Here is a 26,493-nt window from a genome sequence, read left to right as displayed (position 1 = left end):
ATATAGCTTCCGTTTGGCCATAGATTTTGGCATCATTTTTCCAATTTTTTTTTGAAAACATTGTTGTTTATGAAATATATCATGATTGGGGGGAAAAAAATCCAAAAATTTCCAAGTTTCCCAAAACTGGTTTAGGGCAATTTCTGGGTGAAAAGTTTTCCCACTCACAAAAATTCAACTTTTATTCAAATAAAATGTATTTCCAAATACAACTTCAACTTTCAAAAATTATTTTTCAACACAACTTCAAAAAATCTTTTTTCAAATTTCAATCAAATCTATGTCCAAACGCTAGTTTAGAGAAGCTCTTTCCTTTTTTTTAAACAAACTAGTACTAGTTGAATAATTGTTTTATTTAGGAAATTCTGACATTCTTCCAGAAAATATTTCAGAAATGTGTCCATTGTTATTGACCAAAAGGTTTCTAAAAATTTGTACAATCACTATGATCATGAACAAAGAATTTATTTGCACCTAATGAATACATAAAGCTAATGAATATAATATATATATATATATATATATATATATATATATATATATATATATATATATATCTGATTATATATTTATATATTAATTTATAATTATTAAGATTAAATTATTTGATTCACTTTGAACGTTGAACAAGAAATGGGAAATTGTGTCTTCTACTTCAAACTTTTATATCCGAACATAAAGATGAGAGTAGCTTTCAATGAAAAAGAAAAGAATGGAAGGAGGACTTAAAAATAAATTTATCTTTTGAAAATGACAAATATAAAACCAAATAAAAAACAAAAAAAATTTAATGATACTTGTAATTAATATTCTAACTTACTAAGTAGATCAACTCTTCCAAGTTGTTTCTTTTGTTAAAAAAATAATAGTTTTAATATCTCAAAAAGAATATTTAAATTGATGTCTAGATTCATTCTTTTAATGGGTCTTTATTAGGCAAATTAATTTGAATATATTTTAATGTGTGTAAAAGTAAATTAGATTAACTTTGAATAAAATATTTTATTAACATTAAATGGGTATCAAAAATCAGTTATGGTTTTATAACTTTGAAATTGACCAAAGATTGGTTTGCATGTATAACCGTTTCCTTAATGTTAAATTTGATAACTTTCATTAACTTTTGAGAATAACAGTTGCATTTTAACGTATCAATTCTTAATGCATTTTAACGTTTCAATTTAATGCTTTTTAATGTTTCTTTCTCATATTGTCTTCTTTGGACGTTACCTATCAGATGGTCCATTTGCTTTTGGACTATATATATAGTTTTGTGTTCTCATCTTCTAAGGTAGTGAAAAAACAAAGTAAAACTTTTCTATTATCTTCTTTGTTAAATTTTATTGTTTGTGCTCCTAGTTTATACTAAAAGAGTTTGTGAATCTTGCAGGATACGCCTTATTTTTATCACGGTGTGGGCGGAATATCCTTAAGGACAGTGTCTTTGACACGCCTCAAACTACATCTTATTCTCTATAATCCATTGTTTTTACAACATCTTTCACATATTCATTTCATAACGGAATGAACCTCTCTACCTGGAGTCATGTTTGAGTATAACTTTTGGGATTAAGCATGGGAATGTAAAATTTTCAGGTAAAGAAGACTTCTTTCTTAAATGGGCGGATAGTAAGTCACTTGAAAAAGCCCTTTTATTTCGAGAAAGTAAAAGGGATTCGTTTCGTTATTGAAATTAAAAGAGAAAAAAATGACTATGCATTAATTTATTCTCTACCTTTTATATTAAGCTCTTGTGTCCTTGACTCCTTGTCATGAACTTTTTTCTCTTCCTTTTTTCCCAAGTAAGTATACTGATTCTTTGACTTTTAGTATGAAGAGAAAGTGCACTAACTATTCCTGCTATGTTTACTAAGAACTTAGTAAAATAGGTAGGTCAAAGAACCAAAATGCTTGGTCCGAGATTTTAGAATCCAATAAAGGTAAAGGCGTGTTTTTAACGCATTAATCTCTCACTTACAAATGAAAATCTTCATCAACTTAAAAGTGACGAATCTATAAAGATTTGTACTTGAAATTTTACTATGTTTACTTGTCTTCTCTAAAATGCTTTGAACACTCAACTCAAAAGTAAATAATCCTCCTAATAAGCAAAATAAAATGCAAATTTTATTAAATATCGTCTTTATGTGAGAGATTAATTAGTTATAACCAAATGACGTAGCCAGTCCATTGGATAGGAAACTCTAAATTTCATTCGCATTGCTTTGTTATTGGATTTTAAACACATAATGACAACTCTTTATGTGAACAACAAGGGAAAGAAGGCAGCCCGGTGCACTAAGCTCCCGCTATGCTCAGGGTCCGGGGAAGGGTCGGACCATAAGGGACAAGTGAGATAAAAAGTGATAGACGTTTCATATCACTTTCTAGCGCCCACCAATATGGGTTTGGCCTGTTGGACCAGCCCAGCCCAACTCGTGGTTTAGCAAGGCTGGACTAAAAATTTTGAAGCCCATTTAAAAATGAGGCTTTTAAACCCAGCCCGAGTAAGCTCGTGGCCCACAAGGCTTGACTGAGGCTGGGCAGGGCAGGGCCGGCCCGTGGGCCTAATAAAAATACATATTTAAAATATAAAAATAAATGCCACAAAAAATAACAAGAAGAGTATTCCAAGCTTAAAGTTTATTAAGCTCATCATATTAAAAGATCAAAGTCTTAAAACGTTAACCAGTTTTAAAATTTTAATTGTTTTTAATATTTAACTAATTAGTATTGCATAAGAATTGTAGATGTAGATGAGAGTGAAGATATGATAGAATAAAAGGGTCCACCAACTTCTATAGAGAACCAGGTTCTCTATCAGATTCAACAGTACACACACAAAGCAGAAATTAAATGGCAAGAGGAATTTTACGTGAAAAATTCCCAGCTCAACGGGATTAAAAACCACGACCTACCTTTGTAGGATTTCAACTTCACTACCGAGCAACTTTTAGATTACAACCTATGCAACATAGGAATTAAACTCTTAATCCTTCACCAACTTGTAACACACATATTACAAGCCACTTTGCAATAACTCTATTACAAAGACTTTGAAACTCGGCTAACTCTAGCCAAGACTTAAACACACAAGTTTAAGGTTTACAAAGGTTTCCTACGGAATGCTTCTTAAACAAGCGAGATAGGAATTTCAGTTTAAGACTATTACAAAGTTACAACTCAACTAAGGACATATAATAACTCTATGTGAGAATTGGTCTGTAGTTGTTTTGTTTATTGTTCTTGAAGCACTTTACATTGCTTGCTGAATGGTCACGTGAGTGAGCTCTTGTGAAATCTCTAAGTGTTCAAGTGCATTGTTTTACCTCCCTTGAATGCATATATACATGTGTGACATCACTTATAATGATGTAAGCAAGGTAGGTAAAAAGTCTTCCCTGGAAAGTTGACTGCAGCACTGTTCCTGCACTGTAGCGTCTGCAGGAAGCAACTTTCCAGCTGGAGAGTTGACTTCGTACAGTCCTCGGGATCTGGTAGGGACCTGTTCCCTCAATTGTTCCTTCCACTCTGAAGAGTGGACTCATAGCGCACGCTCAATCCCAACCTGGACCTTGTGATCTTAAGGTCTTGTAAATGTGTAACGGATTCCTTATCTGGTTCTGGATAGTAAGTTTGTTAGATCATCAAAACACAAAGTAAAGTACTTATGACTAAAGTACTTGTAACCTATCAATTTTCCCCTTTTTGATGATGACAAACTCATAATTTAAAATCTTAAAAAGAACCACATGGAACCAGACTGTGAACCAGAAAGACCTTATGTTTCCCCCTTAATCAATGCCTGAACTTTAGTTCCCCCTGAATCTGTATTTCTCCCCCTTCAGATTAATATTCATTTATGCTCTTTATGATTAAATTAGATCTTCCCCCTTTTGGCATTATAAAAAGCACAGAACGAGTAAGAAGCAGAAAGAAGTCTGGCGTATTTAACTCATGCCACTTATGTGCTCACAACATGATAGAAAACAGAAACAAAAGAGCAGCAACATAGATAGCAAAAAGGAAATCACTTTCATTAACCAGATTTGGACTTTTACAGGCGGGAGCAGAATCATTATTTTCATCCACAGTCTAAAACAAACAAAAAAAAACAATTGCCAGAAATAACAAAAACATCACCAAAAACAACTTAAGAAGATATACTCTGAAACTGGACACTGAGGGGACATTCTTTAAGGGACACTGGAGGAAGGGGGATTGAAAGAGGAAGCAAGGGTTTGGAGGACAAGATCCATGCGAGCATTCGCGGACATTTGCTCATTGAGCAGTCTTTCTTTCAGGTCCTCCACCTGTTTCCTGGGTTCAGCATTCTCCTTTGTTAGGCTTGCAACCTCTGAGCTGTGAGAACTACTAGAACCAGGTGCCTCTTGCAATTGACTGAGCCGACTCTTAAGAATCGCATTCCTAGACTTCAACTTCTGGATCTCCTCTGTGGCACTATTCTGAGCATTTATCAGTTGAGAGATTATGGAAGTGCTTCCAACTCCTCCGACTTTGTCAATACACTCACACTACTCAAGAGTAGTTTTTGAAAATGATTGCTTTTTGGTGCCCACTTTGGCCTGCCCCAGAGGTACTTTGAAAAACTAAAAGACCTTTGTGAGAAGGAACCCAAAAGGCAGTCCAGGATACCCATCTCTAAGGTTTTCTACCTTCTGCATATGCTCAATCATTATGGCAGGCAAATTGAGGGATGTAAAATTATCCAAGGCTTACATAAGGAATAGGTCAGCTTTGGATGCAACAGATTCTTTCAGCATGGGGAAGCAACACTTTGTTAACCATCTCAAAGAGCAACTGATATACTGGAAGGAGTGCCTTCTTATGCACCTGTTCCCCATGCTGTACTGCCTTGTCCTTGACAATGGCATTTCTGAAGTTTGGTGAGAGGCACCCTGAACAAATGACAGTCCTTCGGCAGGAACACCCAGAATTGACCCCAATAAGGCAGAATCTATCACTATGTCCACCCCATTTACCAACACAGGTTTGATCACCATTTACTGCGAAGAGGCTGGTGTAGGAACTCCGTACCTCTTCCTCATACACTATAGGAGCCTCACTTGTAAACAGATTGGTCTACCATTGAGAATCACAAATGTCCACTAATTGTCTCATCCAGCAAACTCTAGAATGTTAGAGGCAAATGTGCGGCCCCACAGTACTTTCTGATTCCCCAACTTCCTTTTCTCATACCTTAGAGACTCACTTACTTTTGCTTTCTTGATGGAACCAGGTTCTTCATTATCATCATCCCTTTTTCTTTTCACTGACTTGCCAACAGACTTTTCCTTCTCCACTAACTTGTTCTGTATATGTTCACCAGATTTTTCCACTTCTTCCTCATCAGACTTGTCACCACGCTCCTTCACTGTCTTATCACCAGAATTTTCTACCAACTTCTCACTGGACCTAGCAACAGCACTCTTGGAAGAACTCTCAGCACCCTTAGAGGTATGCCTTTCGGATTGAGAGAGAGTGTGCTTCTTCCTTGAAGACTTGCGGGTTAGGGAACTAGGTTCCTCTTTGGTTTCTTCATCCACATCCTTTGCTTGTACAACTTTTCCATCTTTGACCAACCTTCTCCTTCTCCGACTGCTTTTACTCTTCTTGAGAGCAAACTCTAGAGCCTCCTTTTGCTGCAATCGTGTAGTAGGTCGCTTAAGAGGTGGCTCTGAAGTTACCATTGGCTTAGTCCTAGCCCTGATAAAACTAGCATAAACCAAATCATCTGCATCTTCTTCACTGTCAGGATTCGTCTCAGGCACCACCATATTCAAAGGCTCAGCATAGAAGTGGGGAGAGGGAGCAGGGTTAGTACTGGCATGGGGAGATGACTCCTGACCTGGATCCTCCATTGAGGGATCAGGTTCATCATTTGGGACCCCAGTAGCATCATCTTGTGCAGGTTGTTCAAATGGCACAATTGCTCCCTTTTCTTCTGATGGTTGAGGCTCTTCCCTCTAAGGCTTAGACCCTCCTGTACATTCCTCTACAATGACCCCTTATGACGCAATGGAAAACGTATCCTCTATTCCCTCCTTTTCTTTTGGTTCCATGGCGATTTCAACAGAAGAAGGATTTATACCTACAGAGTCACAACTTGTCATGGTGGTGTCAGTCTCTTCATGACTAATCACCAGATCTTCACTCAAGTGCCCAACCATGGATAGACTTGAAGGTTCCTGAACGAGGTTCCCTTGTTTACCCTGTTGACTCTGTTTGACCGGTGAGACTAGAGGAGGATAAACATTCTTAGACCTGCTCAGATAAGGAGTAGACTCAGAGTGGGTAGGAGAGGGAGTGGTGTATGGAGGAGACTCTATTTTAGGGTTCTGACTAGTGATTGTGTTAGGAGAGGAGTTCACCGCTAAAATACTGACTAGTGAGGACTCAATCACAGTGTTGTCAGGCACACTGAAGTCTGTTTGATTCTCATACATAGTGAGATTGTTCTCGAAGGATTGTGGATTTGAGAAGAGAGAAGACAAGAGGGAAATTTTGAATTTGGAAGAGAAAGGATTGTGATATTGATTTAATTATGATGAGAGGCCGGTTCTGAAATGGTTGCAACCTTTTGCTTGGGAGATGTAACGCTCAGAAAAAGAGTGACGTTTGGGATGTGACGTATTGGCTGAAGAGATACGACTTTAAAGAGACTATCACACTGATGATGATGTGGCACTGTTCTTTTATCCATTTTAAATTGTGTATGAAAGAACAAAAAAGCTACTAACCTGTATCAGGAAAACCAGGTTCCCTGATATGTCTGGCAAGTGAGTTTAACCCCTTATTCAGCATGCGCTGCAGCATCTGCTTCTGTAGTCATCAAGCGTGTCTACCTGTAACGGTATAGAGGTGAGTTAGACTTAGCCAGAAAACACTTTAGCTAGCTTTTACCTGACTATGACTTTCATAACCAATCATGAGGAACCAAGTTCTCAGTTGGGTTTTATCATCCCCAGTGCAAGGCGATTTTTTTCTCAGAATGCTTTCTTCCCAGGGCTTTTGGTGAAGATGTATGCAACTTGATCTTTAACAATCAATGTATTTATCCCTCTTTCAATTGGACTCAAGTTTTTCCAATTTGCTATTTGGTCCACAGCATTTGAGCAAACAGGAGGCTGATGATACATATTCTGCTTTAGCTGTTAAGAGTGCCATTGAATTTGGTTCCTTGAGCCTCAAGAGACAAGACAGGAACCCAGATAATGTCCCATTTCAGGCGAGCTTTTTCTATCCATTACTTGAGGGATAATAGAGAATTCATCCATGTCTAGGCGTGTAGTTGAGGCAATGGGAGTGCTGATGACCTGTGATTCTTCTATGCCAAAACCTTTTTTTAACAACTCGTTTTTCAGCTTCTGTTGTTGTAGACGCGGCACCAGGTTCCTTGCTGTAATCAATGAGCGTTCCTTGATCAGTATTTCTGTTCTCTCTTGAGACGAGTACATCAGGATGATTCCTCCATCTCTTTTACCATCAGATTTTCAAGGCTGATCCTTCCCATTGTTGAGAGCATAACAAACCAGATATCCTCAATTGAGTCAAAAACTTTGGTCAAGATGTTTGCAATCCCTCCATCAAATAATATTGACCGTGCCAAATCTTCAAGAGTCCCTTTCTTCTTTTCCATAACTCCATTTGCTGTGGTGTTCTTGGAGCTAAGCGGTTGAGTAATTCCTTTTTGAATATAGCATTCATCCACTATGGCATTATCCAAACCTGTTCCATGATCTGATCTGATGCAAGCCACGTTTGATCTTCTTGGCAAGAGCCACAATTACTTGAAAGATCTCATCCTAGGTTCTGAAGAGCAGAGTCCAAGTGGACTTGAGGTGCTTGCTGCCCCTTTTTTGGGCTTAAATAGAGATCTGACATATTGTCCTGTCAGATCATGAACCAGGTCTTTCAGGGCCAGTTTATTCAGTGATGAAACACCTGCATATCCCGGCTTTCTGTCCCACAATTCAGCATTGTTTTCAGCAACTCTCAACCAACTTATATCTTTTGGCTACAGCATCACCTCACCCGTCACAGGTTTTGAGATTGCGCATATCCTGGACAAGAATTTCACTTTATTTCCCTTGACACATATCTTCCAACTCCTAAAGTGCACCCCTTATAGCTATTTTCAGAAGGGTACACTCTCTCCTTGCAGGGCTTTTAGTGAAGGAAATTGATTGTATTTTCATTCATGTGCTTGGAGCAGCTGCTGTCCATGTACCATTGTTGTCTACTCACCTTCACAGCTCCCTGCACAAGGAAATCAAGGGTTGAATTTAGGAACCCAAACGAGTTTGGGTCCCTTGTTAAGAGAGAAGGGATGAATGAGTGCTCTCTTAGTCCAAGCAGGCAAAATGCGTTTCCTATTTGACGGACTAGGTCCTCTTGCAGTAGTCACTCTCTCAGCAAAAACTTTATTTTTCTGATGAGACTGAACCCTTGCCATGCAGTTTTTCTTGAGGTGCCCATTGTCACCACAGTGGGTACATAGCCAATTGTCAGGTACAGTAACATACTTGCTATGAGAGTTGTGGGGAATCTTTTCCCTTTGAAACCTAATCCCTTGCCTGTTTCCCCCAGAGTTGGTGTATATGGCAGTGATGACATTGGAGGACCAGGTCCACTTATGCGATTTCTCAAGATTACTCTTTACTTTCCCTAGTTCTTCCTGAAGTTGTTTGTTTTTCTCAAGTTCAGCACACAGACTAGTCTTCACCAAATCTAACTCATTTTCAAGCTTAATGTGTGCTTCACTTGCAACTTCCTTTCCCTTTTCAAAGTTTCCAGGCCTATTTACCATTTTGAATTCCTCAATTGTTTCTTTCAGGTCTACTACCACCACTACTAGGTCATCTCTTTCTTGCTCAATGATAGCAACTCTCTCAGTCAAGGTTTCCTTTTCTTTACTTACGCACTAAATGGTTTCTTTTAAGTCCACCACAACAACCATTAAATCATCTCTTTAATGTTCTATACTAGCAAGTTTCTCTTCTAAGGCATTCTTTTCTTTTTTTAGGTTCTCTAATGTCTCTTTCAAATCGACTACAACGACTACTAGGTCATCTCCGGTTTGTTCAGCTTCCCCTAGTTCCATAGTTAATGTGTCTTTATCATTGATAAGACTATGGTATGTATCAATTAGTGTATTTGCTAATGACATGAGCTTTTTAGGAGAGTAAGATTTCAAATTTCTCTAAACATCCAGAAAGTTTACCTCGTCGCTGTCGTCATCTTCATTGTCATCAGATTGAGCCATTAGAGCAAAGATTGAATCATACTCAGTTGTTTCATTTTCCATTTTCATCATTGAACAACCACCATGGTCGTCTTCTTCTTCAGATTTGCTGGAGGAGCCTCCCCATGCAGCAAGAGCTTGCTTAATAACATTGTCAGCATCACTCTTCCTCTTGAAGCGTTTGTTAGGAACCTGGTTCCTCTTGGCTGCTTTGTTAAGGTTGTTATTGTACTGATCTTGCTTTAGAAGGAGTCAATCCTTGATGAAGTGTCCTGGCTTGCCACATTTATGACAGAGGTCATAATTTCTTGACTTGCTAGAACTTCCCCTTTTTGGAATGCCTCTATTCCCGCGAACCATCTTCTGGAATCTTTTGGTCAAGTAGGCCATGTCCCTGTCTTCACCACGTGAGTCATTGCTGTCCGTATTGAAGACCAGGTTCTTTTCCCTCGTGGGCTCTCTTCTTTCATTGTCCTTCTTCTTCATTTCATAGGTTTTCAAGTTTCCAACAAGTTCATCCATGGTCAGTGTCTGCAAGTCCTTAGCCTCTGTAATGGCATTAACTTTTCTTTCCCAAGAACTGGGCAGTACACTAAGGATTTTTGTGACAAGCTTATTTCTTGGAATACTTTCACCAAGAGAGTGAAGCTCATTAATGATGGAGGTGAATCGAGTATGCATATCTTGGATAGATTCATCATCTTTCATTCTAAAAAGCTCATATTCAATTGTGAGCATATCAATCTTGGATTGCTTCACCTAAGTTGTTCCCTCGTGAGCTGTCTGAAGAGCCTCCCAAATCTCTTTTGCTGATTGACAAGCTGATATCCTGTTATATTCATCAGGGCCAATGCCACACACATGAAATTTCTTTGCACGAAAATTCTTTTTATAGCCTTTCTATCAGCGTCATTGAATTCCTTCCTCGTCTTGGGAATGACTACAGCTGGGTCGCCAAGGTTCTTTGTAGGGACAAAGGGTTCGTCACATATAACACCCATAGCTCAGAATCTTCAGCCATGATGAAGTCGTGCATCCTAGTTTTCCACCACCCATAGTATTGACCGTTGAACCTTGGTGGTCTGTAAGTAAACTGGCCTTCTTCGAAGTTTGGAGGAGCTGCCATTAGGATCCTTTCTAGGTGTTAACCTGATAGAAAGAACCTGCTCTGATACCAAATGATAGAATATAAGGGTCCACCTACTTCTATAGAGAACCAGGTTATCTATCATATTCAACAGTACACACACAAAGCAAAAATTAAATGGCAAGAGAAATTTTACGTGGAAAATTCCCAGCTCAGCGGGATTAAAAACCACGACCTACCCTGTAGGATTTCAACTTAACTACTGAGCAACTTTTAGATTACAACCTATGTAACCTAGAAATTAAACTCTTAATCCCTCACTAACTTGTAGCACACCTATTACAAGCCACTTTGCAATAACTCTATTACAAAGACTTTGAAACTCGACTAACTCTAGCCAAGACTTAAACACACAGGTTTAAGGTTTACAAAGGTTTCCTATAGAATGCTTCTTAAACAAGCGAGATAGGAATTTCAGTTTAAGCCTATTACAAAGTTACAACTAAACTAAGGACATATACTAACTCTATGTGGGAACTGGTCCGTAGTTGTTTTGTTCTTTGTTAGGAAGCACTTGATACTTGCTTGCTGAATGGTCACGTGAGTGAGCTCTTGTGAAATCTAAAAGTGTTCAAGTGTATTGTTTTACCTCCCTTGAATGCATATATACATGTGTGACATCACTTATAATGATGCAAGTAAGGTAGGTAAAAAGTCTTCCCTGGAAAGTTGACTACAACACTGTTCCTGCACTGTAGCGTGTGCAAGCAACAACTTTTTAGCTGGAGAGTTGACTTTGTACAGTCTCCTCGAGAACTGGTAGGGACCTGTTCCCTCAGCTGCTCCTTCCACTTTGAAGTGGTGAATCATAGCGCACGCTGAATCCCAACCTGGACCTTGTGATCTTAAGGTCTTGTAAATGTGTAACAGGTTCCTTATCTGGTTCTGGATAGTAAGTTTGTTAGATCATCAAAACACAAAGTAAAGTACTTATGAACAAAGTACTTGTAACCTATCAAGATGTTAAGACAACCTTTTCATAAGCGGATTCAAATTTATTTGATGAAGATGATGTGTTGGATATCACATAAGTGTCATGGGCATTCTCTTGAATAGTTTTTTTTTGAGTTTTGACTTTTAGTAAGTAAAATATAGTCTGTCTTTTACTTTTTTAGTGTTTATTGTGATACAACAACAGCATACCTAGTATATTCCCATACTTGGGGTCTGGGGAGGGTAGTGTATATGTAAACCTTACCCTTACCTAGTAAAGGTAGAGATGTTGTTTCTAATAGAAGCAGGGAGAAGAAGAAGAAGAAGAAGAAGAAGAAGAAGAAAGAAGAAGAAGAGAAGAAAAAGGAAGATAGAGGGGGAACAATATAAGTTCTAGTGTTTATTATGATATATTGGAACAATATAAAAAGTCATTAAGTTTTGTAAAAATTTTCCTATAAGATTTTTTTAACTTTTAAATATTTATCTTTTTTTTTGGTTAGAACTCAAAAAAAATTAAAAATTATATTTTAAAAAATGATGGGACGGCCCGTGGGGGCCCGCAGCCCACATAGGGCTGGGGTGGGCTGACCATTATAAGGCCCATCAAAATAGTAGGCTAGCCCAGCCAGCCCGTCAATTGCTAAAGCCCACGTGGGCTGGGTTGATCTAGCCCCCCCCACCCCCCCCATATTGACAGCTCTATCACCTTCCTTTGGTCGAGTATGAGGAACTGAATTTTTCCCTTTTGATACTAATACATTACACATTAAACTTTTAACACTGCATTCAATAATAATTTTAATTTTGTGGCTAATTCAAGTTCAACCCAGCCCATATTGACAGCTCTATCACCTTCCTTTGGTCGAGTATGAGGAACTGAATTTTTCCCTTTTGATACTAATACATTACACATTAAACTTTTAAGACTGCATTCAATAATAATTTTGATTTCGCAGCTAATTAGAGTTTCAACAAAACACTTGTTCAGCACTCCTAACTACTATAAGAGGATGTTTAGTCATTAAACCGACCCATAGTTTTTGGTCGTTAGAATTTTGGCGTAACTGGTAAAGTTGCTACCATATGACCAGGAGGTCATAGGTTCGAGTCATTGAAATAGCCTCTTGCAGAAATGCAGGGTAAGACTGCGTATAATAGACGCTTATGGTTTGGCCTTTTCTGAGACCCCGTGCATAGCGGGAGCTTAGTGCACCGAGCTGCTCTTTTTCTTTTAATCTCATACAAGTTAAGTACAACACAACTTTGTTATGATTAGTCCAGGAGCGATGGAACTTTGTTACAATCACGTGACACTGCTTTGTCGAACTTTTTGCGTAATTGATAAATTGGTATTTTCCCCAACTTCTCGTATGCCTTTAATAAGGTTATGCCCCAGTTGATGTGATTAATGGACTAATTATGTTTTGAATGATATAATTGCAGGTCATGGAGTTGGGTGAGAATTAAGAGATTGAAAATATCAAATACCTGCAAGAAAACCATCAAATCAGGCCAAAACTGAAGAAGAAAGCTAAAGAAACAAAAGTCCATCCTATGTGGGCCACACAAGTCACCCACGCAGGTCACCCACGCAGTTGGAGCACTAGGAGGCTGAAAGTTTATGTTCTGGAAGTGGCCACGCATTCAGCGTGGGCCACGCATCCTGCATGGGCCACGCATCTTGGCCACGCACTGAGAGTTGAAGAAATAGATTATTGGGCCGCGCAACCTGGGCACACAAGAGCCGAAGATGATAATTTTGTCAGCATTTTAGAAAAGTATAAATAGTACTTTTTAGGTCTTCTTTGACAACTTTTGAAAGAGAAGAATATTGTACGAGCGGTTGTGAGTTTTCCTAAGGGTTAACAAGTGACATCACGGTTTCTCAATCTTCTTCTTCTCTATTAGTATCAATGATAGGCTTAAAGGATAATTTGATTGTTTCTTCTATTGTCATGTCTAGCTAAACTCATTAGCTAGGGTTGTGAATCCGGAGTGGTGTTATGGCTATGGGTTATTAATATATATTCGTCTATGTTCAATTTTGTGTTATCTAATTGCTCCATGCTTTCGTGTATAATTTGGTGGTTGCAAACACTAGATTAATGCCTATCACACTTAGTTCTAACTTGGAAAATGGAACCGAATTTAGGTATAAAGAAATTAGCAAGAAATTGGGTATATTGAAGAATTAGTCTCGTCTCAATTAATGGAATCAAACTAGGAATAGGGAGATTCTTACTTGGTCATGAACAATTGCATTGCATAGAGCTCTAAATAGCTTGGAAAGGCATTTTTGAGTAAAAAACTCTTAGTGTTGGAAAAATACTAAGTTGGTATTATTGATATTGTTGCCCTAACACATGTTTCATTGATTGAAATCGAATAAATCTATAACCATAGCATAGCATACACAAAGGATGATCAACCGTAGTGCTTTCTCTCATTGATTACTAATATCTAATTATTTTCACATTCTAAGTGTTTGTTTAAATTTCATAGTCATAAATTTAGAAGTAATTGCAGAAAATCAATCTTTTATTTGAAGATTACTTTAAGTTCATTGAATTCAGACACTCTTTGACATTCTAGCACACACCATACTCCTCGTGGGATCGACCCCAACCTTGTTGGATTTATTATTGCAATCGAGCGTACTACTTTCAACTTGAGAGTAGGATTAGACGTGACCAATTTTTGGTGTTGTTGCTGGGGAATACAGTGTTCTTGTGTTACCGTGTTATTGTGTGTTTATTCGAGTTCTTATCTTTTCTTCGTTATTACTTTGATCCGTTTGCTTTTGGTGTAGACTGTGATAGCGGAAGAAGATCTTGGCGCTCTGCCTTTAGGTCCTATTGAGGAAGCACCCCGTGCACGTCGAGCAGCAAATAAAAACTAACGGAATGATCAAGTTACACCGCTTCAACAACTAGTTCCACATGCACCTAGAGCACAATAAGATCCACCAGAATTAGTGCAAAATCGAGGATATGCTAGTGCGATTTTACCACAAAGGATGGGGGGGGGGGGGGTTACCTTCACAATCACTAGTGTTATGATTAACATGCTTCAAGATAGATGATATTTCACTGGAGAACCCAGTCAAAATGCCAACAAACATCTCAAGCACTTCATCGATGTGTGCCAAATGAACAAGCAACCAAATGTCTCGGATGAAGCAGTACACAATTGAGGTTATTTCCATTCTCATTGAGAGAGAAAGTTTTAGATTAGATGGAGAGATTGCCAAATCATCAATTCACTCACGGGACGAACTTGTGAAGAAGTTCTTGGGCAAATATTTTCCACCGAGAAGAATGGCCATATTGAAAGATGAAATTTTGGGGTTTAGACAACATCCCATAGAGGCATTACATGAAATATGGGAGAGATATCATGGAATGGTTAAGGAATGTCCAAACAACGACATGACTGACAACATGCTACTACAATCATTCTACTGAGGTCTTAATACCACCAATCAGACCCATCTAAACCAATTGGCTGGGGGAAATATAATGAACAAGACGTATTAAGAAGCTAAAGACATATTGGATGAAATGGTCGACACATCAGCCGCTTGGAAATCTAGAGCCAATGTGCCCCAAGGGGATCCTTCTATGGTAAACTTGACTAAGAAAATGGAAGCTCAAGGAAAAAAATTGCAGAATTGACAACAACCTTGAAGCTGCTAGCCAAGAACCAAATGCGAAGGAAAGTAAATACTATGGACAATATTCAAGGTTCGGGTTTTAATCAAACAACAATGGGTAACCAATTCCAGGGTCAAGAGGGCATTTATTTTGCCTAAGGATCAAATCAAGAAGGGGACTTCCAAGAACAGTGTTACCAAATGCAAAATAAGGGAGCTCAACATGTGGGGAACTATCAAGGAGGTCAACAAAGGTCTAACAACCAATGACAATGGAGACATGGCAACCAATGGCAAGGGGAATTTCGAATTGGTCCAACCAAGGCAATCAATGATGGAACGACAATAATCAAGGAAATCGCAATGCAGGGCCATCTCAGAACTACAACCAACAAAGGTCCTGCAACAGTCAAGGGTAATCTTCTGGTGATCCCGAGCTAAGAGGTATTATAGAGAGGATGATTAAAAACCAAGAGCAGTCTGACAAAGAACAGAGAGAAATGAATCAAGTGCTCAGTTCTCACACCACGTCAATCAAGCAGATTGAGACTCAATTGGGATAAGTTTCATCTCAACTGAATGTGAGGCCACGCGGAGCATTGCCAAGTAATACTGTTGCAAATCTAAAGGGAAATGAGAGTATAAGACATATTTTTGCAATTACCACGAGGAGAGGTAAAGTCCTTAAAGGAAGAACCATTTTGATTGAAGATGATGAAGAAGAGGAGATTACACCTCCTAGAGTTTCTGACCCTCCTAAAGTCGATGTACCGGTAGCAGAGCCAAATGTGGTTGAAGAGATAAAACAAGCACCAAGTTCTCTTCAAGAGGTGATTGATAAACCTCCCAAAGGAAATGAAGTAATCAAAAAAGCAACTAAGGAGGCTCCTAAGTCCTACAAGCAGCTACCTAGGCCACCTCCTCCTTATCCGCAGAGGTTTTTCAAACAATAGAAAGAGGGACAGATGCAGAAATTCTATGACATGCTGAACCAGATCAGTGTTACTATGCCTTTTGTGGAGGCACTTGTGAAAATGCCAGGGTATGCCAAGTTCATGAAAGACTTGGTCACCAAGAAAAAAAATGTCAACTTTGAGACAGTCAAAGTGACACATCAGTGCAGTGCAATCATTTCACAAGCCGGAGTGAAAAAGATGAAGGATCCGGGGGCGTTCACTATCCCTTGTATTATCGGTGTGACAAGCTTTGCCAAAGCATTGTGTGACTTGGGGGAAAGCATTAATCTAATGCCTTATGATGTGTTCAAGAAACTAGGTTCGGGTGATCCAAGGCCTGCTTCTATGAAGCTTCTTATGGCGGATCGAACTCTGAAAAAACCGTTGGAGGTCATTGATGACATTCTTGTCAAAGTGAGTCGTTTCACCTTTCTAGATGACATTGAGATATCGGATTGCGAAGTGGATAGAGAGGTCCCCATCATACTTGGTAGACCATTTTTGGCTACGGGGTGGGCCATATGTGATGTGGAAGAAAAAGAATTGAAATTTCGCTTGAATGATGAAGAAGAAATCTTCCATATCTAGAAGTCAATGAAGCAATCCCATGACTATGGAGTGATCTATGTGATTGATACAGTAGATGAAATGGTATATGCGGATATGCAATAAATGTGTCATGATGAATCCTTGAGGACGGTTTCCCTAAATTCAATAATTACCCCATGGACAAGTTGCGGTTCCAATCCTATAAGAAGGCATCATTGTATAAGCGGAGGAATAAATACCTGTACCACAAGGAAATCAAGAAGAAAGAGTTTTTCCCGGGGGATATTGTTCTTTACAATTCAAGGTTCAAATTATTGCGGGGAAAGCTTAAATCGAAATGGTGTGGACTATTCAAAGTTATTAATATATGCCTATTTCGTATCGTGGATTTGGATCCAAAAATGATATGAGAATATTCAAGGTGAATGGGCAAAGACTTCGATGCTATTTTGGTGAAATTGATAGAGGAAAAGTAGTCCCAGGAGTTGAGTTGGGGGAAACCCCAATGGAATCGTGAAGTTGGTTATTGTTGCGTCGCGCCCCGACGTTAAATAAGGCGCTTCTAGGGAAGCAACCCATGTTCTCTGCTTTAATTTGTTCATCTTGTTTCTTTTTTTTCTTTTATTTTCTTTTTAGTTAGTAAATTAGCATTACTTTTATATATTACTTTGATGTATTTTGGTGTAACAATTTGAGTAGGTTGGGTATTTGAAGAGGAGAGATTTGTTGGTCATAAATGGGGGAAAGTCTGAGTACCCACCAGAATTGTTGGTCACACCACCAGGCTTGGATTGAGGGAGTCCTCTTTACCTTTCCCCTTACTCTTATTTTGATTGCATTGAGGGCAATGAAAATTTTGTGTTTGGGGGAGGAAATTCATGATTGTAGGTGCTGATTTTAGTTCATGTTTTTATGCTCTTTAGTAGAATAGTAATAATCTTTTTGGGTTTTCTTTGCCATGGTTCTTTCCCAAAGTTATAATTTTTTAACCGGGTATCTTTCTATTTTTTTAGTAGCAGCTGGTAGTTAATAAATTAGTGTTGGCAGTAGTCTTCTTGTCCCTTAGCCAACTCATGGCTTGTTTGGCACCAATACAACTTAAACCTTAGCATATGAATTGTTGGTAGTTTTTAAAATTAAAATATATTTTTTTGAAGAAATAGTCTTTGTTGTGAATTTTAGGCTTGATATTTGGCTCTTTAATTCACTAAATAGTCTTTTAGGCTATGTGTGACTTCTTGAGTTCATTTGCTTTAACTGGACCTTGAATACTTACTCGACTTGAGTGTTGCATGTGCCATGAATGAAAAGGTTCTTGTTGAGTTCTCTTGCTTCTTTTTTGGTCTAGAACTTGCCCTAAGTGTGTATCAAGACGAAATCTTAGGTTGCACTTAGTTTGAAAAGTTATTTTAGGCTTTCATTGGATCGCTTGTACCTTAAATTGTCCATCTTTGCAGGCTTACCCTAGTCAATTCCCTTGAGCCTTTAGCTTTTTATTCGACAACCACATTAAAAATCTTTCCCCTTTTGTATTGACCTCTTTTGATGCCCCCACCTTCTTGAGCACTTGAAGCTACAATTTAGGCTTTTAGCCTAAGTTTGGGGGAGTCGATGAGAAAAATTTGTTGTGAAAGCTAAATGATTGAAGGCGATGACTTTACCATATTGACAAAAGTGTATATTTCCCAAAAGAAATAAAAAAGGGAAGAAAATAAAAAAAAAGTATTTGTGAAATTAAAAAAAAAAAGTTGACACGGCGTTAAAGTTGATAAAGGATCAAAAAGGATGGAATTTTTATTAAAAAGTGTTTTGAAGTGTTGAATTGTAGTTCTTAGGAAGGTCGTAGTCACCTCTTATCTATATTGATATCCTACATCTAACCAAAAGCCTACATTATATTCCCTCAAGTCCTAAATAATTTTGAACTAGGTGCACCTACACTAGTGGAAATTTACATGAAGGGCAAGGCAAGCCTATGATACACTCTTGAGGAGTTGAACATCTTTGTGAGAGGGAGTGCTTAATTCTTTCTACTTGCCACCCCACTCTTGTTTTGAAAGACATAGTATGTGTGTGAGATTCTTTGTTGATTATGAGGGCACATGAAAACTCGAGTTGAGAATTTGTTTCTTTTTCCAATTGGGATAAATGAGCAAAAGAAAGTTATTTTGTGATGAAGAGGCAAATTTAGAGGCTTTGATGTCATGATTTTGATTGTTGCTTTGATTGGTAGTATGAGCGCTTGAATTAAAATTGAATTTTCTAGAAAGATGTGATGATTCATATGCTTTGGATAAATTATTGGTACCAACCGAAGTTGTGAGTTTTGTGCTTGGAATTGGTTCGTGGCTGAGTGTTGTCGCTAGCTTGATTGTTTAGTTATTTTTATGAGCCTGGCTTGTGTTTTGATTTTCTTAAGGGCAAGAAAAGAGTAAGTTTGGGGGAGTTGATAAGTTGGTATTTTCCCCAACTTCTCTTATGCCTTTTAAAAGAGTTATGCCCCAGTTGATGTGATTAATTGACTAATTATGTTTTGAATGATATAATTGTAGGTCATGGAGTTAGGTGAGAATTAAGAGATTGAAAATTATCAAATACCCGCAAGAAAACCATCAAATTCAAGCCAAAAATGAAGAAGAATGCTAAAGGAAAAAAGTCCATCCTACGTGGGCCACGCAAGTCACCCACGCAGGTCACCCATGCAGTTAGAGAACTAGGAGGTTGAAAGTTTATGTTCTGGAAGTGGCCACGCATCCTGCGTGGACCACGCATCTTGGCCACGCACTGAGAGCTGAAGAAATAGAGTATTGGACCACGCAACTTGGCCATGCAAGACCGAAGATGATAATTTTGTTAGCTTTTTAGAAGAGTATAAATAGTACTTTTTTGGTCTTTTTTGACAACTTTTGACAGAGAAGAATATTGTACGAGTGGCTGTGAGTTTTCCTAAAGGTTAACAAGTGACATCACGGTTTCTCAATATTTTTCTTCTCTATTAGCATCAATGACATGCTTAAAGGATAATTTGATTGTTTCTTCTATTGTCATGTCTAGCTAAACTCATTAGCTAAGGTTGTGAATCCAGAGTAGTGTTATAGTTATGGGTTATTAATATAGATTCGTCTATGTTCAATTTTGTGTTATCTAATTGCTCCATACTTTCTTGTATAATTTGGTGGTTGCAAACACTAGATTAATGCTTATCAAACTTAGTTCTAACTTGGAAAAGTGGAACCGAATTTAGGTATAAGCAATTAGCAAGGAATTAGGTATATTAAGGAATTAGTCTCATCTCAATTAATGGAATCAAACTAGGAATAGGGAGATTCTTACTTGGTCATGAATAATTGTATTGCATAGAGCTCGAAATAGCTTGGTAATTTGTGAGTAAAAACCTCTTAGTGTTGGAAAATACTAAGTTTGTATTATTGATATTGTTGTCATAACACATGTTTGATTGATTGGAATCGAATACATCTATACCCATAGCATATCATACACGAAGGATGAGTGTTGTAACCCCGAAATTATTAGTTAAAATGTGGTTAGCTGAGTTCGAACTTGAAGCAGTAGAGGAGGCCTAACGGATCACTGAATCGACGGCTCAGAATAATCGTCACTTAATGAGGCTCAAGGGTCCAGATTGTGCCAGCTGGCAAGGTGTTTGTTATTTAACTAACAAACTTTGCAGATAAGGGTAACGAATTACACGGTATCTTCCTTTCTCACTCCTCTTTCTCTTCTTCTGATCCTCACCTCTTTCTCTTCTCTTCTAACCCAAATTCCTTCTCTTCTTCTGCAGATCTCAAGTAGAACCATGGAGCTCTGTTTCATTTAGTTGTTAATTTTTCATTTTCCTTAGCTTGTAATTCAGTTCTATTTTTCTATTTCAACAAATCGAAAATCATCCCAAAAAATTATCGCAATTCCTTTTAGCAATTGTTAAATTCCATCTTAATTATTTGAATTCTAACATTTGGTATCAGAGCGTGATTCTATAACCTATGGGCACGATAATGGCGGAAGGCACACGAATAAAGTTGATGGATGAAAAGCTGGCAAAACACGATGAGGTGATGGAGGAACTGACAGCTACCTGTAGAGAACTGAACGAGACACAGACGACTATACGTGGAGCTTTGGAGCAGATCATGGATAGACTAATTGTGCTGGAAGTAGCACCTGCTAGAGTAGCAGACAATGCAAATCCTCAAGGTGACAGACTGTTACCCATACCTGTGAGAGCAGCAGAAAATGTCAATCCACTTGGTGATGGGTTGTTGCCAGTGCCTGGCCTTGATGCTAGAGCTAACAGGATTCTAGGTTGGCCAGTACCTCCTCCCAAATGGGAACTTCCATGTTTCGAAGGTAATGAACCTAAGGTTTGGCTCAGAAAATGCGAAAGGTATTTTAAATTGTAATGGACTGCTGAGAATATAAAGGTAGATGTGCTGCTTTATACTTAAATGGTGTAGCTGAAACTTGGTTAAATTCCCTTGTTCTGAGTAGAGGAGTAATAACTTGGGGAGGAATTTAAAGATGAACTGTATATTAGATTTGGTGAAACCTTAATGGAAGACATTGTGGAGGAATTCAACAAATTGAGTCAAACTGGATCAGTAGGAGAATTCTTAGGGAAATTCGAAGACCTTAAGGCACAAATGATAATGAGAAACCCTGCATTGAATGAGTCTCATTTTCTATCCAGCTTTATGGGGGCCCCTAAGGAAGAAATCAAATACACCGTGAAGCTGTCCAAACTTGCTACCTTGAGTGAAGCAATCGAGCAAGCTAAATTGCAGGAAAAAGCTATTGAGGCTGTGCATAGGAAAGACAGATCAATTGGGAGGGGTGCTTCACCAACTGGAGTTATAAATACAAACAGAATCTCAAAACCAGTATCTAATAGAACTGGAACCTATAGGTTGAGCCCCGAGGTATATGAATACAGAAAGTCCAATCACTTGTGTTTTAGATGTGGTGAGAAATATGCTCCTGGTCACCAGTGCAAAACTAGACAGCTGAATTGTTTAGTGGGAGAAAATGAAGATAGCCCTGCAGCATTAATATCAGAAACACAGACTCAAGGGGAAGATTCTGTAATGGAAAATATTATCATTGAAGGGGAAATCCAACAGGAGGTTTTAGAGGCTATGTGCCTCAGTGCATTAGCTGGTAACAACTCAGGAGTAAACTCAATACTAGTTAAAGGAGTCATCAAAAACAAAACTCTGGCAATTCTAGTGGATTCTGGAAGCACTCACAGCTTTATTGATGAACAAGCTGTAATGGAAACTGGATATGCACCAGTTTATAGTCCTCCAATGAGGGAGACTGTTGTAGATGGGAATTATGTGATGTGCAATGCTTGTTGCATGGGGTTCAGTTGGAAGATGGGAGGGAAATCATTTCAAGAAGACTTAAGAATCATCAACTTAGGTGGTTATGACTTGGTTTTGGGCAATGAGTGGATGAAAAAGTACAATCCCACCAAGTTTGATTATGAGAAGAACACCGTGACAATTGGGAGAAAGGGCAACAAGACTGTCTTACATTCCATTACTGAAGAAGGCAGGCTAAATATGATCAGTAGCAGCTCAATGGTGAGACTATTGAAGAAGGGACACACACTCATGGCCCATCTGTTTATGGTTAGTGTGAGTCCATCACAAGAAGAAGAAATAGCTTCCCCTATACAAAAAGTACTCAGTGACTATCAAGATATTTTTGCAGAACCCAAAGCCTTACCTCCTGCCAGGTCATTGGATCACCAAATTCCACTAAAACCTGGGGAAACCTCAGTCAGTTTGAGACCTTACAGATACAACTATTATCAGAAGGAAAAGCCAGAGAGGCAAGTAACAGAAATGCTGTTGAGTTGGATTATTCAGCCTAGCCAATCACCATTCTCATCTCCAACCTTATTAGTGAAGAAAAAAAGATGGAACTTGGAGGTTTTGTGTTGATTATAGAGGGTTAAATGATATCACAGTCAAGGACAAATACCCTATACCCATTGTGGATGACTTGTTAGATGAATTACATGGGTCTGTGATTTTCTTTAAGGTGGATCTGAGGGCTAGATACCACCAAATCAGAATGAAGGTAGAAGACATCTTCAAGACTACATTCAGAACACACATGGGCCACTATGAGTTGAAGGTAATGCCCTTTGAGCTTACAAATGCTCCCGTAACTTTTCAAGCCTTAATGAACCAGGTTTTTCAGCCTTTTCTCAGAAAGTTTGTGCCAGTATTCTTTGACGACATATTAATTTATAGCAGATCTTTGTGTGAACATGTGAGCCATTTATCTATGGTATTTGACCTTCTGAAAAAGAACACACTCTATGCTAAGAGGTCTAAGTGTTCATTTGGCCAACCTCAAGTTGAGTACCTAGGACATGTCATCAATGTTCATGGAGTAGCAACTGACCCTAGAAAAGTAGAAGCTATGGTTAACTGGCCCAGACCAACCACTCTTAAAGCTCTCAGAGGGTTCTTAGGCTTAACAGGTTATTACAGGAAATATGTGGCTCACTATGGCACTATTTGTAGACCCTTAACAGACCTCTTAAAGAAGGATGCATACAAGTGGAATGAAGAGGCAATACAAGCTTTCATCACACTTAAGAAAGTCATGTCAACTACACCAGTACTTGCCTTGCCAGATTACACTCAAGAGTTCATAGTAGAGACAGATGCTAGTCACTCAGGTATTGTGCTGTCCTAATGCAAAAGGGAAGGCCCATAGCTTTTTTCAGCAAGGTACTGTCACCCAGACACAAGGATAAATCCATATATGAGAAGGAATATATGGCATTTCTTAGTGCCATAAACAAATGGAGACACTATCTCCAATACAAGCACTTTGTAGTAAGGGTTGATCACCATAGTTTAAAGTACCTGCTTGATTAGAAAGTCACTTCAACTATCCAGCAGAAGGGATTGACCAAGTTGTTGGGACTGGATTATGAGGTTCAATACAAGAGAGGGGATGGGAATAGAGTAGTCGATGCCCTCGCAAGACAATATGAAGGTTTACAAGTTCCAGATGACACTCACCCTCAAGCTTCACTTCATGCTATAAGCACGATAGTCCCAACTTGGATGCAAGAAATCAGTGATAGCGACATTGGTGATACTTTAGCTTCTGAATTGATGGCACAACTATCAGTAAATGTACAAGGACCACAAATATGGCAATTCACTTCTGAAGTACTGAGAAGATAAGGGAAGATATACATTGGGGCAACTGGTAACCTGAGGCATCAGTTGATTCAAGTTTTTCACGACTCTTCTATTGGTGGGCACTCACGGCAGTTAGGTACACTCAAAAGATTATCTTAACTATTCTATTGGCCTCTAATGAAACAAATGATTATAAACTATGTGTCTGAATGTGATGTGTGCCAGAAGAGTAAGGATGAATTTGTGGCTTACCTTGGGTTGTTATAGCCACTTCCTATACCTGATCAAGCTTGGAGACATATCTCAATGGCTTTCATTGAAGGTTTGCCCAAATCCAAAGGCAAAGATGTCATTTTTGTAGTGGTGGATAGAATGACTAAATCAACCCATTTCATGTCATTATCTCACCCTTTTACCGCGGTTGATGTGGCTAATGAGTTCTGGAAAAGAGTTCATACTTTGCATGGCACCCCTGAGTCGATATTCTCTAATAGAGATAGGATTTTCCTCAGTAACTTTTGGCAGGCTTTGTTCAAATTAAAAGGCACTCAATTGTTGTATAGCTCAGCTTATCACCCTTAAACTGACGGACAAACAGAGAGGGTGAATAGATGCATTGAAAACTATCTGAGATGCATGACTAGCCACAAACCTACACAATGGAAGAACTGGTTGCATTTAGCACAATGGTGGTATAACACAATTTTCCATACTAGCATTCAGTGTAGCTCATTTGAAGCATTGTACGGCTATTCTCTTCCTCAGATCTCTATGGGACCACTCTTAGACACTACTGTGCCAGCAGCTGAAGATGTAGTTATGCAGATGCAGCAGATGCAACAACTGCTGAAGGACAACCTCTTTAAGGCTCAAGAAAGAATGAAATTGTTTGCTGACAAGAGAAGAACATAGAGAGTATTTCAACCCGGTGATATGGTGTACTTAAAGCTTCAACCTTATAGACAAACCTCATTGGCTCTCCGAAAGAACCTAAAGCTAAGTTCCAAATACTGTGGACCATACCAGGTGCTTGACAAGATTGACCAACTTGCTTATAAGTTGTTGCTTCCTCCTACCTCCAAGGTCCACCCGGTGTTCCACGTATCATTGTTGAAGAAAACGATTGGCACCAAGGCTGTGGTGCAATCTACCTTACCTATGACTAATGAGGAAGGTCGGTTCTTAGTCAAACCAGTTGCAATTTTACAAAGGCAACTCACCAAAAAAGGCAATGCAGCTGCAGTGAAAGTGCTTATTCAATGGTCCAATCTTCCACCTGAGGATGTGACTTAGGAGGATTACGATTTCATCAAGGCTAAGTTTCCAGATTTTGTTCATAATCCTTGAGGACAAGGATTGTATTAGTTAAAATGTGGTTAGCTGAGTTCGAACTTTAACAGTAGAGGAGGCCTAACGGATCCCTGAACCGGCGGCTCAAAATAATCGTCACTTAATGAGGCTCAAGGGTCCAGATTGTGCCAGCTGGCAAGGAGTTTGTTATTTAACTAACAAACTCTGCAGAGAAGGGTAACGAATTACACGGTATCTTCCTTTCTCACTCCTCTTTCTCTTCTTCTGATCCTCACCTCTTTCTCTTCTCTTCTAACCCAAATTCCTTCTCTTCTTCTGCAGATCTCAAGTAGAACCATGGAGCTCTGTTTCATTTAGTTGTTAATTTTTCATTTTCCTTAGCTTGTAATTCAGTTTTGTTTTTCTATTTCAATAAATCGAAAATCGTCTCAAAAAATTATTGCAATTCCTTTTAGCAATTGTTAAATCCATCTTAATTAGTCAAATTCTGACAATGAGCAACCCCAGTGCTTTCTCTCATTGATTACTACTCTCTAATTATTTTCGCATTCTAAGTGTTTGATTAAATTTCATAGTCATAAATTTAGAAGTAATTGCAGAAAATCAATTTTTTATTTGAAGATTACTTTAAGTTCATTGAATTCACACACTCTTTGACATTGTAGCACACACCATACTCCTCGTGGGATCGACCCCAACCTTGTTGGGTTTATTATTGCATTCGACCGTACTACTTTCAACTTGAGAGTAGGATTGTACGCGACCAGTAATATGCATATATAAATAATAAATAAAATCAAAATATTAGATATAAATATAAAAAATGACACCACTTATAAACATTGATTTATTCAATTCTTTTATTCAAATATTGACACCACTTACGAAAATTCTTATATATGCTAATAGATTAGACCAACATTTTTTTGGTAGACCAACATTACAAACTTTTCTACTTGGAACACAAGATGAATATCTATATATATAATTATATATAGAAGATAGAAGATGAAATATGTCCATTTTTCACAATGAGAAAGTTGGTCATCTGGATTTTGGTGGCCATGCAGCAAAAGGAGGATAATGCAAACACAAACATACAGCTCATTTCCAAATTGTCATGCAAACCTCCTGAACAAAACTACAAGTCAGAGACAACAGAAAAGTTACCAGAATTAGCTTTTCTGTACACATTTTTTTTTTTTGACATATCAGAAGAAAAAAGAAAAAGACTAATCAGACCTTGAAAATCTGCCTCCCTAATCAATTCTACTGTTTGACCCTTCACATTTTTTCTGCAGCTGCTCTGTTGTCTTTAAAAAAAAAAAAAAAAAAAGAAAGCTGCCTAGGTAGAATAAAACTTTGGCTCCTCTTTTGTCATTTTCATTCCTTACTTCTCAGGGAAATTTTCACTTACAATAATAACTCTTTATCATAAAGGATATTACTATAATGCTATAAATAATCCAAAAGCAACTTCCTTTTTT

At 38.3% G+C, this 26,493-nt stretch overlaps 1 protein-coding gene across 1 annotated transcript; it reads left to right on the top strand.

Annotated features, from left to right (window-relative positions):
- Positions 1 to 15,965: 15,965 nt before the first annotated feature.
- On the top strand, positions 15,966 to 16,544 carry LOC109244617. The gene has a single exon (XM_019411739.1). The coding sequence runs from the start codon at positions 15,966 to 15,968 to the stop codon at positions 16,542 to 16,544; it is 579 nt and encodes a 192-aa protein (XP_019267284.1).
- Positions 16,545 to 26,493: the final 9,949 nt, after the last annotated feature.

This window comes from Nicotiana attenuata, unplaced genomic scaffold (genome assembly GCF_001879085.1).
Source record: "Nicotiana attenuata strain UT unplaced genomic scaffold, NIATTr2, whole genome shotgun sequence".
NCBI lineage: Eukaryota > Viridiplantae > Streptophyta > Magnoliopsida > Solanales > Solanaceae > Nicotiana > Nicotiana attenuata.
The sequence above is the reverse complement of the archived record's forward strand: the minus strand, read 5'-3'. Positions and strand labels throughout refer to the sequence as shown.

Excerpts from the sequence above, each read along its gene's own strand:
- LOC109244617 (XM_019411739.1), top strand. The coding sequence starts at position 15,966 with ATGCAGAAATTCTATGACATGCTGAACCAGATCAGTGTTACTATGCCT.